This window comes from Onychomys torridus, chromosome 3 (assembly GCF_903995425.1).
Source record: "Onychomys torridus chromosome 3, mOncTor1.1, whole genome shotgun sequence".
Classification (NCBI taxonomy): Eukaryota; Metazoa; Chordata; class Mammalia; order Rodentia; family Cricetidae; genus Onychomys; species Onychomys torridus.
In genome coordinates, this window is record NC_050445.1 from 113,530,038 (window position 1) to 113,544,276 (window position 14,239).

Genomic DNA, 14,239 nt, shown 5'->3' on the forward strand with positions numbered 1-14,239 from the left:
AATGCTAATTGCAGAGTCTTGAACCGAATTTTTGGAAAGAATTTGAGGGGATGATAGCTCCAGGAAAAGCCACCACATGGTTGTGGTAAAAAGCATCCAGGGCTGTGATCAGGAAGCTGCAGGGGAGCTTCAGGAAGGAGCAAGGCATGATTTACCAAAGTGTGGGCTGGAGTGGAGGACACACCTGTCAGTAATAGCGCCCAAGTCAGGTAGGTAGATCTGATGGTCCCTCCCAGAGCCATTCATACATGACACCTTGCCTCAACATACACTGCCGAGTGGTTACAAACCTTATAAAGTGAGACCATCCCAGGGAACAAACACACTGACTGTAGGTGCCTACAGTCAGGGTGGAGGCCTTGCCAGTCATGCCATTGGAAGAGATGGGGAAGCTGGTGTCATGCAGCTTCCTAGGCATATGAGCGGGTTGAGAGGGCTGTCATGAAGGACCACATCTACCCTCTGTGACCACAGGATGTGGAATGAGAATTGAGGAGCAGCTCCAGGAAGCCAGCTGCTGCTGAGTTTAGGGAGGAACCTACAGTGGGGAGAGTATCTTGAAAGCTACTAACCCCTTTGCTTGGGAACCAGTTGCTTGGACTGTCTGGCATGCATGTGCCAACAGTGTTTAAAGGACCCCAGTGCTGAGTGGGCTGGAGCAAACAACTGGTCAACCTGATCATAAATCCTCAGTGCTGGTCATGTGTGATTGCTTTCTGACCAAAGAAATCATCACCTGCAAAGTGAAGGCCTCCTCAGAGTCTGATCGCCATCTCAGCCAGAACCATGTCCCTAAGAGATGCCAGCAGGATGAACACAGGGCCCAAGGGAATGCAGAGTAGGGTGCGAGATCTACCCAAACACCACTATGGCCTGACAGAAAGCAAACTCTGAGGTCCAGAGGCTACCCGAGACCACACTGAACCTCAATTTCCCTGACTATCAAAGGGGTAACCAGTGTTTATCAGAGATGCCTGTGAGGTTTTCAAATAAGTAGGAAATAAGTAGATATTAGATTGTTCAATCCCTTAGCTTAAGGATAGTAAAATAACAATAATAATAAAAGAATTGATCATGCCAAGTGTACTGGTACACACTTCTAATCCCAGCCCTTAAGAGTCAGAGGAAAGTGGATTTTCATAAGTTCAAGGCCAGCCTGGTCTACATAGGAAGTTCCAGACCAGCTAAGGCTATCTACTGAGACCCTGCCTTAAAAAAATTGATCTTGTCAGCTGATATTCTGCATTGCAAGTGTGGGGTCCTGCTCTAGCCTGTGTCTTTTCTAAGAAGTCCTTCCTGCAAGGGGAATAGTGTTGGTCACACCACCGCTCACTGCACTGATTTCTGGAAAGAAGTCTAGGCTTAACTTTTCTTTCTCTCTTTTCTTTTTTTCTAGCATTCTCTTTGAGTTGTTCTATTACACAGTGATAGGTGAAGTTTACCCTTTGTCTGGGTCCTTGCCTAGATCTCTGAAAGAGGTCCTGCTTCAGTCCCTTTTGATTCTGATTCTGCTTTAGGGGAATCTGGCCTCAGGGCCAAGCTTGCTTTTACTGTGTGTGCTTTTCAGACTTGGTCCACACACTTGGCCCAGTTCTGCTTCCTAGAAACATATGTCCTTATCTCTTTTTAGAAATAGCCCAAATTCTGGGGTCCTGTGAGGAGCTTTGGCTACTCAATGGACCTTCTGTTCACCTCGGGGTGCCCTGTGAAGAGGGGCTGTAGGAGCATAGACAGTGGACTTCAAAGGCCATAACAAAGCTGCCTGTTTCCCAATTGCTTCCCGTCATTCTCGCCTGGATGCCTGATTACTTTGAGTTGTCTTCACGGTTCTTAGTGAGTAGTCCCAAGCCTGGCGGCACCAACACCAACCAGGAGCTTATCAGAAATGCAGAATTGTGGGCTCCAACCTCAGACCCAAGGAATCTAGAATTTCTGGGGTAGAATCCAACTGGCTGTGTACTGACAAGGCTTCCCAGGGCTTCTGTGGCCCTCCCTCCCCAAGTCTGACAAACTTTGCTTTACTGAGCTGTGATTAACTACTAATCCCAGCAAGATTTCTCCCCAGAATAAATGGGCTGGTGTCAATGCCAGTTCATTTTTATTAGGAGAAGTTGGACGGCAAAGGTCTGGACATTCAGCAGACCGGAGCAGTGGAGGAACTAATGGGTTTTCTTCCCAGTTCACATGCCACCTACGACTAACCGCCCCATTTCCCTAACTTGGCTGCACAGCCCAGTCTAAACAACGGCACACCTTCCTTCTCTCACATTCTTTCTCATACAAGCTTGCTTGGGACACTCTTTTTCTATTTAAATTTTTTTCCATGGTAACTGGTTTGTATTCTGTTTATGGATGCTGCAAATGCTGATTTGGCTGCTCTCAACTTTAAGTGAGTACCACTCTGTGTGCACGAGAATTGTACAGTATTTGATACTTGGACCCTTCTGGAATTTCCCATACTATAGTTCTTCCATCTCCTCTAGGGTTTCAGTTCTTGCTATAAAAGAATTGATAAGGGGGCTGGAGAGATGGCTTAGAGGTTAAGAGCACTTCTTGCTCTTCCAAAGGTACTGAGTTCAATTCCCAGCAACCATATGGTGGCTCACAACATCTGTAATGAGATCTGGTGCCCTCTTCTGGCCTGCAGGAATATCTGCACTGTATACATAATAAATAAATAAATTTTTTTAAAAAATTGATATTGATAAGCCCAAGTCGAAGATATCAAGATGCCTGGCGTGAAAATCCTGCTTGCTGGGGCACTCTTGAGCAGTAGAGTGGGTAGCCCCTACTGGGGCTTCTTACCCAGCTCCTCTGTCCAAAATGTTAACTAGGCATCATGCTTTCTTGTGAGAAGAGGCATTAGAAACCCTAATTTCTCATAAGGGAACCTTGCTTTAGGATGTAATGTCATTGGCACTGTTCTGCCCAGGGTCAGCACTGATCCAGCTGACCCAGCAGCAACTAATTTATGTGATCACATGCAGCCCTGCAGACAACTTGCTAGAGGCTGGGTGGAGCCTCCGGATAAGGATCTTCTTGCTGGGTGTCCATCCGAAGGTAGACCGCCAGCAGGAACAAATGGGGATTCTACAACTTCAGACTATAGCAGCAACAGCCACTGGTCCCCAAACCTACCCCTGAGGAGGAAGGGGAGAAGCCAGTCTCCCTCCACCCATGTAGTCCGGAGGAGGAGAGTGGCCAAGCAGTGGTCCTCTAAAGCCAGCCTTTGTGATGGGTGGCCGCATCACCTGGGGAGCCTGTGGGTGATGAGCCCTTCCTACCCGGAAGAGTCAGGGAAGCCAGACACAGTAGAGGGGGTAGGAAACAAAACTGGTAATGGTTCCCTCCAGCTTTCCTCCCAGACCTCAAGAGATTGTTAGATACTCCACTTACAGTTGGGGACACTGAGGTCAGGAAAGTGGGTGCTTAGCAAGGGACACAGCTGGAAGCAAGAAGCCCTTGGGGGCTTCTGGTTCTCCTTCAGGTCCTAGATCCAGGTTATACTATTCTTGCCCTACACTGAAGGGGCAGACTGGAGAGGAAAATATCAAAGTAAACACACCCTGAAGGTCCAGCTGGCCTTTAAAGAGCGCAGACGGAGTGGGTAGAAGAGAGGTGTCCATAGATGGAAACTGGGCAGAAATGAGAGGCTTATAGTTTCTCTACCAGCGGCCTGGGATGGGATCAAAGCTCGAAGATGAACTCTGAAACCTTAGGTAATAGGTAAGTTAATGTCACTGAGCTCAGTTACCTCATCTGTAAAATGGGGATACATCATGGAGATTTTGGGAATTGAACAAATGACTGTATTCCCAGGGTTTGGCATAGTGCATGACGTGGAATTAGCTCTTTGAAACACTGTTTTTTTTTTTTTTAAAGTTTGACAGCACAAAATTGTGTCTAGCACCCAGCAGGGACTCAGCACCAGATTGCTTATTTGAATTGTTAGATAGTAGGTACTGGTCCTCAGGATGAGCTGTTCTGCACTGGCCCAGCTGCTCTGTGTGAGTCCTGTGTCCCAACTCCCTCCCTTATGGGAGCAGAGGGGGGAGGTAAAGTCTATAGGAGAGATCAGAGGGAGATGGGCAATGGCGGGATCCCTGGAGGCTGCGGGCCTCACACCTAGAAACCCCTGACCCCGGCCTGTCTCCTGTGTCTCCTCCAGTGAATACAACCTCGGTCAATGCCTCGGCCCCACCAACACCAAACACCAACACGTCTCTGGTAAGCCCTTTCTTATTAGGGCAGCTGTTCACGTGCTTTTGCTTATGGTGGGGAGTCAGGAAGGAATTGGGAGGTCAATCTCAGGAGCACTTGGGCTCTGTGGACGATGCTTTTAAGTTTGTGACTGTAAGCATCCTGCTCTAAAGTATCCCCCATGTGTGACATCTCTGTGCAGAAATATAATATTGCATACCCAGAGGAGGCAAATGATAAACAGAGCTACATACATATACAGGTTACAGTTAGTTTCTGCCGGGAGCACCCAGTTCTCAGCCAACAGTGCACTCCCAGACCTAGAAGTTTATTAGCACCCCGCAATGAATCTGACCTATCCTTTGCAACTATTAGTCTCCAGGAACCCCAGCCTTCTGCCTTCCCAAACGATGGTAAGTGGTGGGTTTCAGGCCTCTCCCACCCTAAGTAGATGGAAGGATGCGAAATCATAACTCAGGTAAAGGGCAGCATGTAGGCACTGGGGCAGCTTTGTAAGCTCTGAGTGTCCCTAAGGTTGCTTGTGTCCCCCTGCACAGGCAGCCAGTGGCTCAGCCTGTTACCATCTCACCTGACTATGTAACCAAAACCTCAGATATAAGACTCTGAGTATGGCAGACTCAGGCAGTGCCTACTTCCCAGTGCCTATTATGTGGTAGGTGCTGGGAGCGGGCCTCAGGTGGACCAGCTGGGATGGTTTGACTGTGTCTCTGCACTGGTGTCTCACTCCTTAGTGACTCATAGCAGGGTGGTCTCGGGTCTGGGAGTGTGGGGACAGAGGAGTGAGGCCTCTACAGAGACTCCAAGTAACTCAACCCCAGGTTCCCTTCAGTCGCTGGGATGAAGCACCCTGGCAAAAGAAGGCAGCTTTAGAGGAGAAAGGGCATATTCATCTCACAATCCCAGGCTACAGTCCGTCACTGCAAGGGAAGCAAGGCTACAGGGACTTGAAGCAGTGAGTCATATCCAGTCAGGAACGCAGGAAGAATGAATGCGTGTTTCATACAGATGCTGGTTTTTTGTTTGTTTGTTTGTTTGTTTGGTGTTTTGTTTTTTCTTTTTTCCCGAGACAGGGTTTCTCTGTGTAGCCTTGTGCCTTTCCTGGAACTCGCTTTGGAGACCAGGCTGGCCTCAAACTCATGGAGATCTGCTTGCCTCTGCCTCCCAGTACTGGGATTAAAGGCTTGTGCCACTACCGCCCAGTGCAATTAATTTTTTTTTATCTGCAACTGCTTAAATTCACATATGTGAAGCCCATAGCTACAAAGGATATAAATTATATGTATATATACATATATATATGTATATATACATATATATGTATGTATGTATGTATGTATGTATGTATGTATGTTTTTTTTTTTTTCACGGTTTCACAGCCTCTGAATTTTAGCATCTGGGACACCCAGGGAGGAAGTGATTGAAATGACCCAAGAAGAAAACAGTGAGGATTTGACATAGGGAAGGAAGGGACGCTAACTGTCTCTGAGAGGCAGCGTCAGTAACGCCATGGCCCTCGGCCTGGAATGGGGCAGACCTATGGGAGGAACGAGGAAGCATCTTTCTCCTGCTGTCAAAACCACATATCATGGGGCGGTGGTTGCGCACGCCTTTAATCCCAGCACTCGGGAGGCAGAGCCAGGTGGATCTCTGTGTGTTCGAGGCCAGCCTGGTCTCCAAAGCAAGTTCCAGGAAAGGCGCAAAGCTACACAGAGAAACCCTGTCTCGGGGAAAAAAAACAAAAGACAAAAAACCAACAACAATAATAACAAACAAACAAACAAGATGAAAACCACATATCCCAGAACACACTGAAGAAACACTTGTCACCTCTAATCTTTCTGGGGAGCTGCCCGCTTGTCATTCTTTGAGCACATCGCCCTGTTATTAAGGGCGTCATCATGGGCAGCAGGGCTAGGGACTCTCAAAGGTTTGGTAGGTACTGCGATTACCCAGAACCACAGGGAGAAGGACACACTGCCTGACAGGAGGTCCTGACCCCTTTTCTCTTGTGCTTGGTCTCCAAGTACACCCCCCTCAACCTCACAGCGCTGGACTGGTCCCTGCTGAGCAAGAAGGAGTGTCTGAGCTACGGTGGGCGCCTGCTTGGGAACTCCTGCCGGTTCACCCCAGACCTGGCACTCATGTCCTTCATCCTTTTCTTCGGGACTTACTCCGTGGCCTTGACTCTGAAGAAGTTCAAATTCAGCCGCTATTTTCCCACCAAGGTAAGCGCCCCCTGCAGCAGTCAGGGCTTTACATCCAGGGTGTTCCCAAGGCAGGCTCAGCTCAGTGATGGCTCCGCAGGTGCTCGCTGCCAAGATGTGGTGAAAAGAGAGAAGCTGCTCCCACACTTCATTCTCTGACCTCCACAGCTGGGCCAATGGCTCCTGTGCATGTGCATGCGCGCGCGTGCGCACACACACACACACACACACACACACACACACACACACACACACACTAATATTTTAAAAAGGAACCCTCCACGTGGTCTCTCCAGAGGGCTCTATCTTCCAAAAGGATGGACACCAGGGAGACATTGGCCTGAGGGACTGATACAAATTAAGACCACAAACTTTGTCCAGCCCAGTGGCCCAAGTCTATAATCCCAGCTCCACAGAGACGGAGGCAGAAGGATCACAGATTGAAAGCCAGCCTGGGAAACACACGCCCTATCTCAAAAGAAAATGAAGGAGCTAAAAAGATGGCTCTGGAGTTAAGAGGGTTGCAGCTCTTCCAGAGGACCTGAGTTTGGATCTCACCACCCACACTGGGTGATTCACAACTGTGTGTAACTCCAGCTCCAGGGGAGACATGATGCCCCTCTACTTGCCACCAGAGGCAGCCACACATACATGTCACTCATTTACACAGACATACACACAGATAAGAAATCATAAAAATAAAATGTTTAAGATTAAAGTTTTAAAAAGAGGACAAGGACTACAGCTTGGGATCAGAGTGCTTGTTTATCATGCAGGAGGCCCTAGATTTTTTAAAAATTTTATATTTAATTATTTTGTTATTTTTCAAGACGAGACAGGGTTTCTCTGTGTAATAGCTCTGGCTGTCCTAGAACTCACTTTGTGGTTTTTTTTGTTTGTTTTTGTTTTGTTTTGTTTTTCCAGACAGGGTTTCTCTGTAGCTTTGGAGCCTGTCCTGGACTAGCTCTGTAGACCAGGCTGGCCTTGAACTCACAGAGATCCACCTGCCTCTGCCTCCCAAGTGCTGGAACTAAAGGTGTGCACCACCATGCCCAGCTGAATGCTCTGGATTTAATCTCCAGTATTGAAACTCAAACAACAACAACAACAACAACAACAACAAACAAGACTTTGGAGGCAGAAAGGCCCAGTTGCCCTTGACAACACTTGCTGTTTTCCAACCTTCCTCCTGGCCTTTGCTTCTAAACTCCTTGTGTTTCTAAATGTTTTGTTCTCCTGGTGTAGCCAGATAAATCTTTCCGGCCCACCAGTACCTGAATAATAAGTCAGAGGCTTAATATTAATTACAAACTGTTTGTTGCTAGCTAGCTAGCTATTACATCTTAAATGAACCCATTTCTATTAACCTATGTATTGCCATGTGGCCGCGGCGTTACCAGTCTGCTGGCATGTTGCTCCTTGGGCGGCAGGCTGGCGTCTGCCCTGACTCCACCTTTCTCCCTGTATCTTGGCTTGGATTTCCCCACCTGGCTATAGCCTATCTTGCCATAAGCTATAGCAGCTTCTTTATTAACCAGTAGTAGCAACACATATTCACAGCATACAGAAAGACCATCCCACAGAACCCTGGTGACTGATGAAGTAAAAAAAGACCTTATTGTGTGTTTATTGGCCATATAGTCAAATTGGCTTTGTTCTTGGAAATGTTCGGTTTCAGTCTGCCACGTTTTCTGTTGAATCTGATTTTTATGTGATGTGTACTCTCCTTTTGTGACGTATGTATTGCAAAGGCCTGTTATCATTCTGTTAACTGGCCTTTTGATTATTTTAAAAATTTGCTATTACTTTTTTTTAAAATGTGTGTGTGTGCCTAGGCATACCAAGGTTCATGTATGAAGGTCAGAGGACAACCTGGAGGGGTCAGTCCTCTCCTCCCATCATGTGAGTCCTGGGGGTAGACCTCAGGTCCCCAAGTTTACCCACCCAGCCTTCTTGCCAGGCCCCCTTTAACCTTCCTTATTGTTTTTAAGATTTATTCATTTTATTTTATGTCTATGAATGTTTTGCCTGCATATATTTATGTTCGCCACATGCACAAAGTGTCCAAAGAATCTAGAAAAGAGGCGTCAGATCTGGAGTCAGATCAGAACTGGAGTTACAGATTGTTGGGAGCCAACGTAGGGCTTCTGGGAACCACACCTTAGCAAGAGCAGCCAGTGCTCTTAACTGCCCAGCCTTCTTCTCTCCAGCCTCTTCTACTATTTGGCTTTTCTAATGGGACCTGTTGATGAAGAGAATTCTCAGTTTCACTGTAATCAAACACGGCCGAATTTCCCTTTTGGAAAATACCAGCAGAAACCCTGTGCTGTGCTCTAAAAGCCTGTTGGTCTGCCTTTCGACTTTGCTCTGCAATCCATCGTAAGCAATTCTGGTGTATAATGGGAGATAGTGGTGCTTTGTGTTTTGTATAAATAGCTCATTGTCCCAGCTTTTGTTTTTGCTTTTTAAGACCATTGTTTTCTATAATGTTTTGCAAAGCATCCTTTGCCATGTCTCATGTGTGTCCCTTCTGGGTTTTTTATTCTATTTCACTGGCTTATTCATATGCCAGTACCCAGCCCTCAGTCCTACACATTAGGATAAATGTTGTCTTATAGACCAAGTTCTTTGTCTTTTTTCAGTGACTTGGTTATCATCCCTGCATTTCTAGCTGCAGTTTGGTACCATTCTAAATTTCACCAAAATTAGGATCCAGTGAAATGGCTTGGCAGGTAGAGGTGCTTGCCATCAAGACCGGTGACCTAAGTTCCATCCCTGGGACCCTTACGGTGGAAAGAGAGAACTGTCTCCCACAAGCTGTCCTCTGACTGCCCCACACAGGAGCTGTGGCTTGTACACACACACACTCTTGTACACACACACACACACTCTTGTACACACACACACACACACACTCACTCACTTTTTTTTTTTTTTTTTAAGAAAAAAGTGTTCTGTTGTCTCCTGGGGAAGAACAAGGCTGCATTGGTTACATTCATAAGGTTGGTGAATGTGCTGTTCAGGAGTGCCAGCCATGTAGGACAGAGAATGTTATGCCCCCTGGGATGAAGCTGAAGATGACATTGTCTTCAGTCCATCACTTTTACACCCAGGTGTACACTCCAGAGAAGTCCTACACCTGGACAAAATTGTCACAAGAGCATTGATTCTAAAAGGAACAAATGAAAGTCGTCAGTATTTTTTAAACAGGCTCTCATTTAGCCTACGGTCCCACTAATCTCAGACTCATGGCAATTCTCCTGCATCAATTTCCCAGAGTAGGAGGGTCACACTGACTAATCCGAACCAATTTACAGTGCAATAAATAAGTAAATGGAGTCTGGAGAGAGGACTCCTCAATAGTTAAGAACACCGGCTGCTCTTTTAGAGGACCTGGGCTTGGTTCTCAGCACCCACTCAGTGACTCACAACTTTGGTTACTTCAGTTCCAGGGAATTCAACATTCTCTTCTGGCCTCCTTAGGCACCAGGTACACATGGCGTACCCTCAGGTACACATGGCGTACCCTCATATACATGCAGGCAAAACACCTATACGCATAAAAGAATTTTTAAATAAATAAATGGAAAAATCATGGAACCATTGTTACAATGAATATACATAGCTATCTCTTTTACCAGAAAAAAATTTCACAAGAATAATGTTGAGCAAATAAAGAAAGTGTCAGAAGATTATCAATAATATGATACCATTTATGTGAAAATTTTAGCTGCACAAAACAATAATATATTTTGGAATGAGATAAAATTCTCATTAGTTTTCTGTAGAGAGCAAAATGCCACTGGGTGTAAGAGAAAGATATCAACAAAGTGGAGGGTCTCTCTCTCTCTCTCTCTCTCTCTCTTTCTTTTTCTGAGACTTGGTCTCTTTATGTAGCCCTGGCTGTCCTGGAACTCACCATGTAGACCAGACTGGCCACCACACCCAGAAAAAATTTTACTTTTATTTGATTTTTGATTTTTGTTTTTTTTTTTTTTAGACAGGGTTTCTCTGTGTAGCCCTTGGCTGTCCTGGAACTTATGCTGTAGGCCAGACTGGCCACTAACTTGGAGATTCACCTGCCTCTGCCTCTCAAGTGCTGGGATTAAAGGTATGTGCCACCACCCAAACATTTTTATTTCTTAAGGCAGAAGAAAGTACATTGTTAGGTATTATGTCTATCTTTGTATTAGATTAGACCATGTGAAATCACCTATTTTGACAAAATGGCAAATTCATATTGTTTAACTTAATAATTCTTTGATCTGGATGCTGAGATTATAAGAAAAGAAGTGTCTACTTGCCCTGTATCTTAATTGTACTATGACCAATATTTACATATTTAAACTATTAGAATCAAAATGGAATAAGGCATGATGGTGCACGCCTTCAATCCCAGCACTCAGGAGGCAGGCAGATCTCTGTGACTTTCAGGACAGAGTGAGTTCCAAGACAGCCAGAGTTATGTAGAGAGACCCTGTCTTAAAAATACATATATCAGCTGGGTGGTGGTGGCGCACACCTTTAATCCCAGCACTCAGGAGGCAGAGGCAGGTGGATCTCTGTGAGTTCGAGGCCAGTCTGGTCTACAAAGAGAGATCCAGGACAGGCAGGGCTATACAGAGAAACTCTGTCTCAAAAAACCAAAAAGGAAGGAGGAGGAGGAGGAGGACAGAGAAATTCTTTTTACAAAAAGAATCCATTTGACAATAGAGATCGAAGCGAAGGAGTCACAGTGGAAGGGGACAGAGGAGGAGAGAGGTGGGGGGCAGGGCAGGGCAGCAATGCCACCTGCTGTTGGTGCATTAAAGGCGTTGGCAAACACTGGGCACAGTGATGTGAGCTAACAATAGAGGCAGTTCATAGGAGGAATTTGAAAATAACTACCCAGGGTTTGGAATGAGCGGGAAGGACAGCGCAAGGAAATGTAAGCCCTCATCCATAGGTGGTGCCTTTTAAAAAAATTATTTTACATCTCGGCCACAGGTTCTCCTCCCAGTCCTTCCCCCATCTTCCCTCTGTTCCCACCCCCCAATCCACTCCTCCTCCCTTTCTGTTCAGGAAAGGGCAGATCTCCTATGGATATCAACAATACATGGCCTATCCAGTTGCAGTAAGACTAAACACCTCCCCATGTATTAAGGCTGGGCAGGGCGACCCAGTATGGGGAGTAGGGTCTTTTAACTAGTAGTTAAAACCATGAAGGGTGGGCTAGACGGCTCAGCAAAGGGCCCAATGCCAGAACCCACCTAAAGCTGGAAGAAGAGAACTGGATCCTCGACCTTGGCCTCTGACCTCCACATGTACACTGTGGGGTGTACCCCTCCACCATCATGCTCCCACATGGACAGTGATAGTGATAAATGAAGAAATAATTGTTTTAAATATGAAGCTGGAACTGTGATGATTGAAGAGACTTGCAGAACTAGAACCTAGTGTGGGCCTATGTGGAAGGCAGGACCAAGTCAGAACAGGCAAGTGGGTGGAGATGACTTTCCCAGACTCTCTATGCTATGTGAATTTTAGCCAGTGACATGCTATTTAATAACGAACTGGAGAGGGCGGGGATGCAAAGATAAAGTCAGTATGTTGTGTCTACCTCTGCCCTTCAAGTGGTTCCTGTGAACAGAATGTCAGAGCTCATCTCCAGCCAATGGTGATAGAGAGAGAAGGCATGGAGGGCAGGCAGCCATTCTGGAGCTCAGTGTCGCCCCTCTGCACAGGTGCTCAGCCATGCTTCTGAGACCTGGGATGTCTCTGTGTCTCTTTAGCACCCTTTGTCCTCTCCCATAGATACTTGAAATGTTGATTTCATCTGGTGTCAACCTTGTACTCCTTCGGAGGCTGGGGCAGGAGGGAGGTGGTTTAACTCAGAGCAGTTAACAGTGTGAGCATGCTAAGCTGGTGACAGCATGCCCCTGCTCACTCCTTTCCACCTGGAGAACAGGTGTGCCTTTAGATATGCATGTGCCCCTATCGCTCCATCCTGACCCTGACCACTTCTCTGAAAAGACATAAAAAGATAAGTAGACACTGGGGGACCCTGGTTCCGAAAAGGGCAGAGAAAGCAGGTCCAGATCCTCATGTGGAATCGCCTCCTGAGAACAGCAAGAGTCTGGAAGACTCTTAGCAGATGGGAGAGCTGAGAGAAGTCAGGGGTCCCCCATGAAATGGAGGGGGCTCCCTCTCAGCCCAGGTTGGGTACAACAGTCTGCCAGCATGTCTGGAGGAGCTAGGGTTTCCTTCTGAGTTCAACTCACCCGCCTGCTGGGTGGCCAAGTTTGGTCATTTTATCAGAGCGTGACTTCAGCAAGAACTGCCACCCTGGCCGAAGCCTCCCAAGTCCTCTGAACGGCCACCTTTCACTTGTGCCTCCAAGGTGGGTGCTATCATTATCTGCATTGTGCAGGAAAGGAAACTGAGGCCCGGAATGATGGCGGACATCCCCGAGGTTGCCAATCCCGAGTGTGAGCCCAGGCCTGCTGACTTCCGAACACAACCTTAACCGTTCTCTTCATTGCCAACTGAGGACTGAGTCTTCAGCAAGCCGGAAGTCACACTCGCTTCCTCCTCTCCTCTCTGCAGGTCCGGACCCTGGTGGCTGACTTTTCCATTGTTTTCTCCATCTTGCTGTTCTGTGGAATCGACGCCTGTTTTGGCCTGCAAACCCCCAAGCTGCATGTGCCTAATGTCATCAAGGTTTGCTCCTTGACCTCGCCCGGGCAGGCTCTCTGCCTGCCTCCTACCTGCAAAATTCTCCTCTGTGCTCAGCCAGCTTTCTTCTCTCAGCCAGAGTGTGTCCTGTAGCCCTTTGTGTAGGTCCTCCCAGAGGTCATTTGAAAGGTGGGTGGGGATCTACACACCATAACACAGGGCTGTGGACCTTCAGAGCGGGAAAGACTCTGGAATCTTCTCTCCAAGCTAGTGGAAGCCTCGGGGTGCTATCAGAGGTTTTCTGATCCTCTGACTGTGGCAGTCCACAAACTGGGCCAACTGAGATCTGTCCAAAGAGATCCCTTAGAATGACGATCCCCAAAGTGCAGCCCCGGACTAGTGTCATGTTGTTCCGGGTGGGCATCCTCATGGCACTGTGCTCCTTCATGGCGCTCCCCTGGCATGTGGCTGCCATGGTCATCTCCGTTGCCCAATCAATAGCCTCAAGACGGAGACAGAGACCAGTGTCCCAGGGGGAGCAGCCCCAGTTCCTGAGGACGGAGCTTTAAAATGTAGATCCTCTGCTGGGTGTAATGGCGCACACCTTTAATCCCAGCACTTGGCAGAAGCAGGAGAATCTCTGTGAGTTTGAGGACAGCATGGTTTACATAGTGAGTTCCAGGACAGACAAGGCTGTATAGTAAGATCTTGTATCATTTAAATAAAAGAAAAAAAAGAGGAAGGGAAGGAGGGAGGGAGGGAGAGAGGGAAGGAGGAAGGAAGAAAGGAAGGAAGGAAGGAAGGAAGGAAGGAAGGAAAGGAAAGGAAAGGAAAGAAGGAAGGAAGGAAGGAAGGAAGGAAGGAAAAAGAAAAAAGTGGAGATTCTTTTTTGTTTGGTTTGTTTTGGCTTTGGAGACAGGGTTTCTCTGTGTAACAGTCCTGGCTGTTCTGGAACTCACTTTGTAGACTCAGAGACCCACCCACCTCTGCCTGCTGAGTGCTGGGACTAAAGGCATGTGCCACCACTGCCCAGTTCTAGTACAGATGCCTAGTCCTATCCTAGACGTATAGAATCGGAAACACTGAGGTGGAGCCTTTAATGAGCTCGTCACATGATGCTGGGCATGCTTAAAGTTGAGGTCCATGATACAAAAATTGCT

The 14,239-nt window shown here is 47.1% G+C and overlaps 1 protein-coding gene across 1 annotated transcript in view; it reads left to right on the forward strand.

Moving 5' to 3' along the window:
- Positions 1–14,239, forward strand: part of Slc4a5 (solute carrier family 4 member 5) — a 51,120-nt gene that overhangs the window by 18,599 nt on the left and 18,282 nt on the right. Inside the window, exons 12-14 of the mRNA XM_036181915.1 lie at positions 4,169–4,227; positions 6,246–6,446; positions 13,011–13,124. Coding sequence (XP_036037808.1) covers positions 4,169–4,227; positions 6,246–6,446; positions 13,011–13,124 — 374 coding nt within the window. The remainder of the gene's footprint in view (positions 1–4,168; positions 4,228–6,245; positions 6,447–13,010; positions 13,125–14,239) is intronic.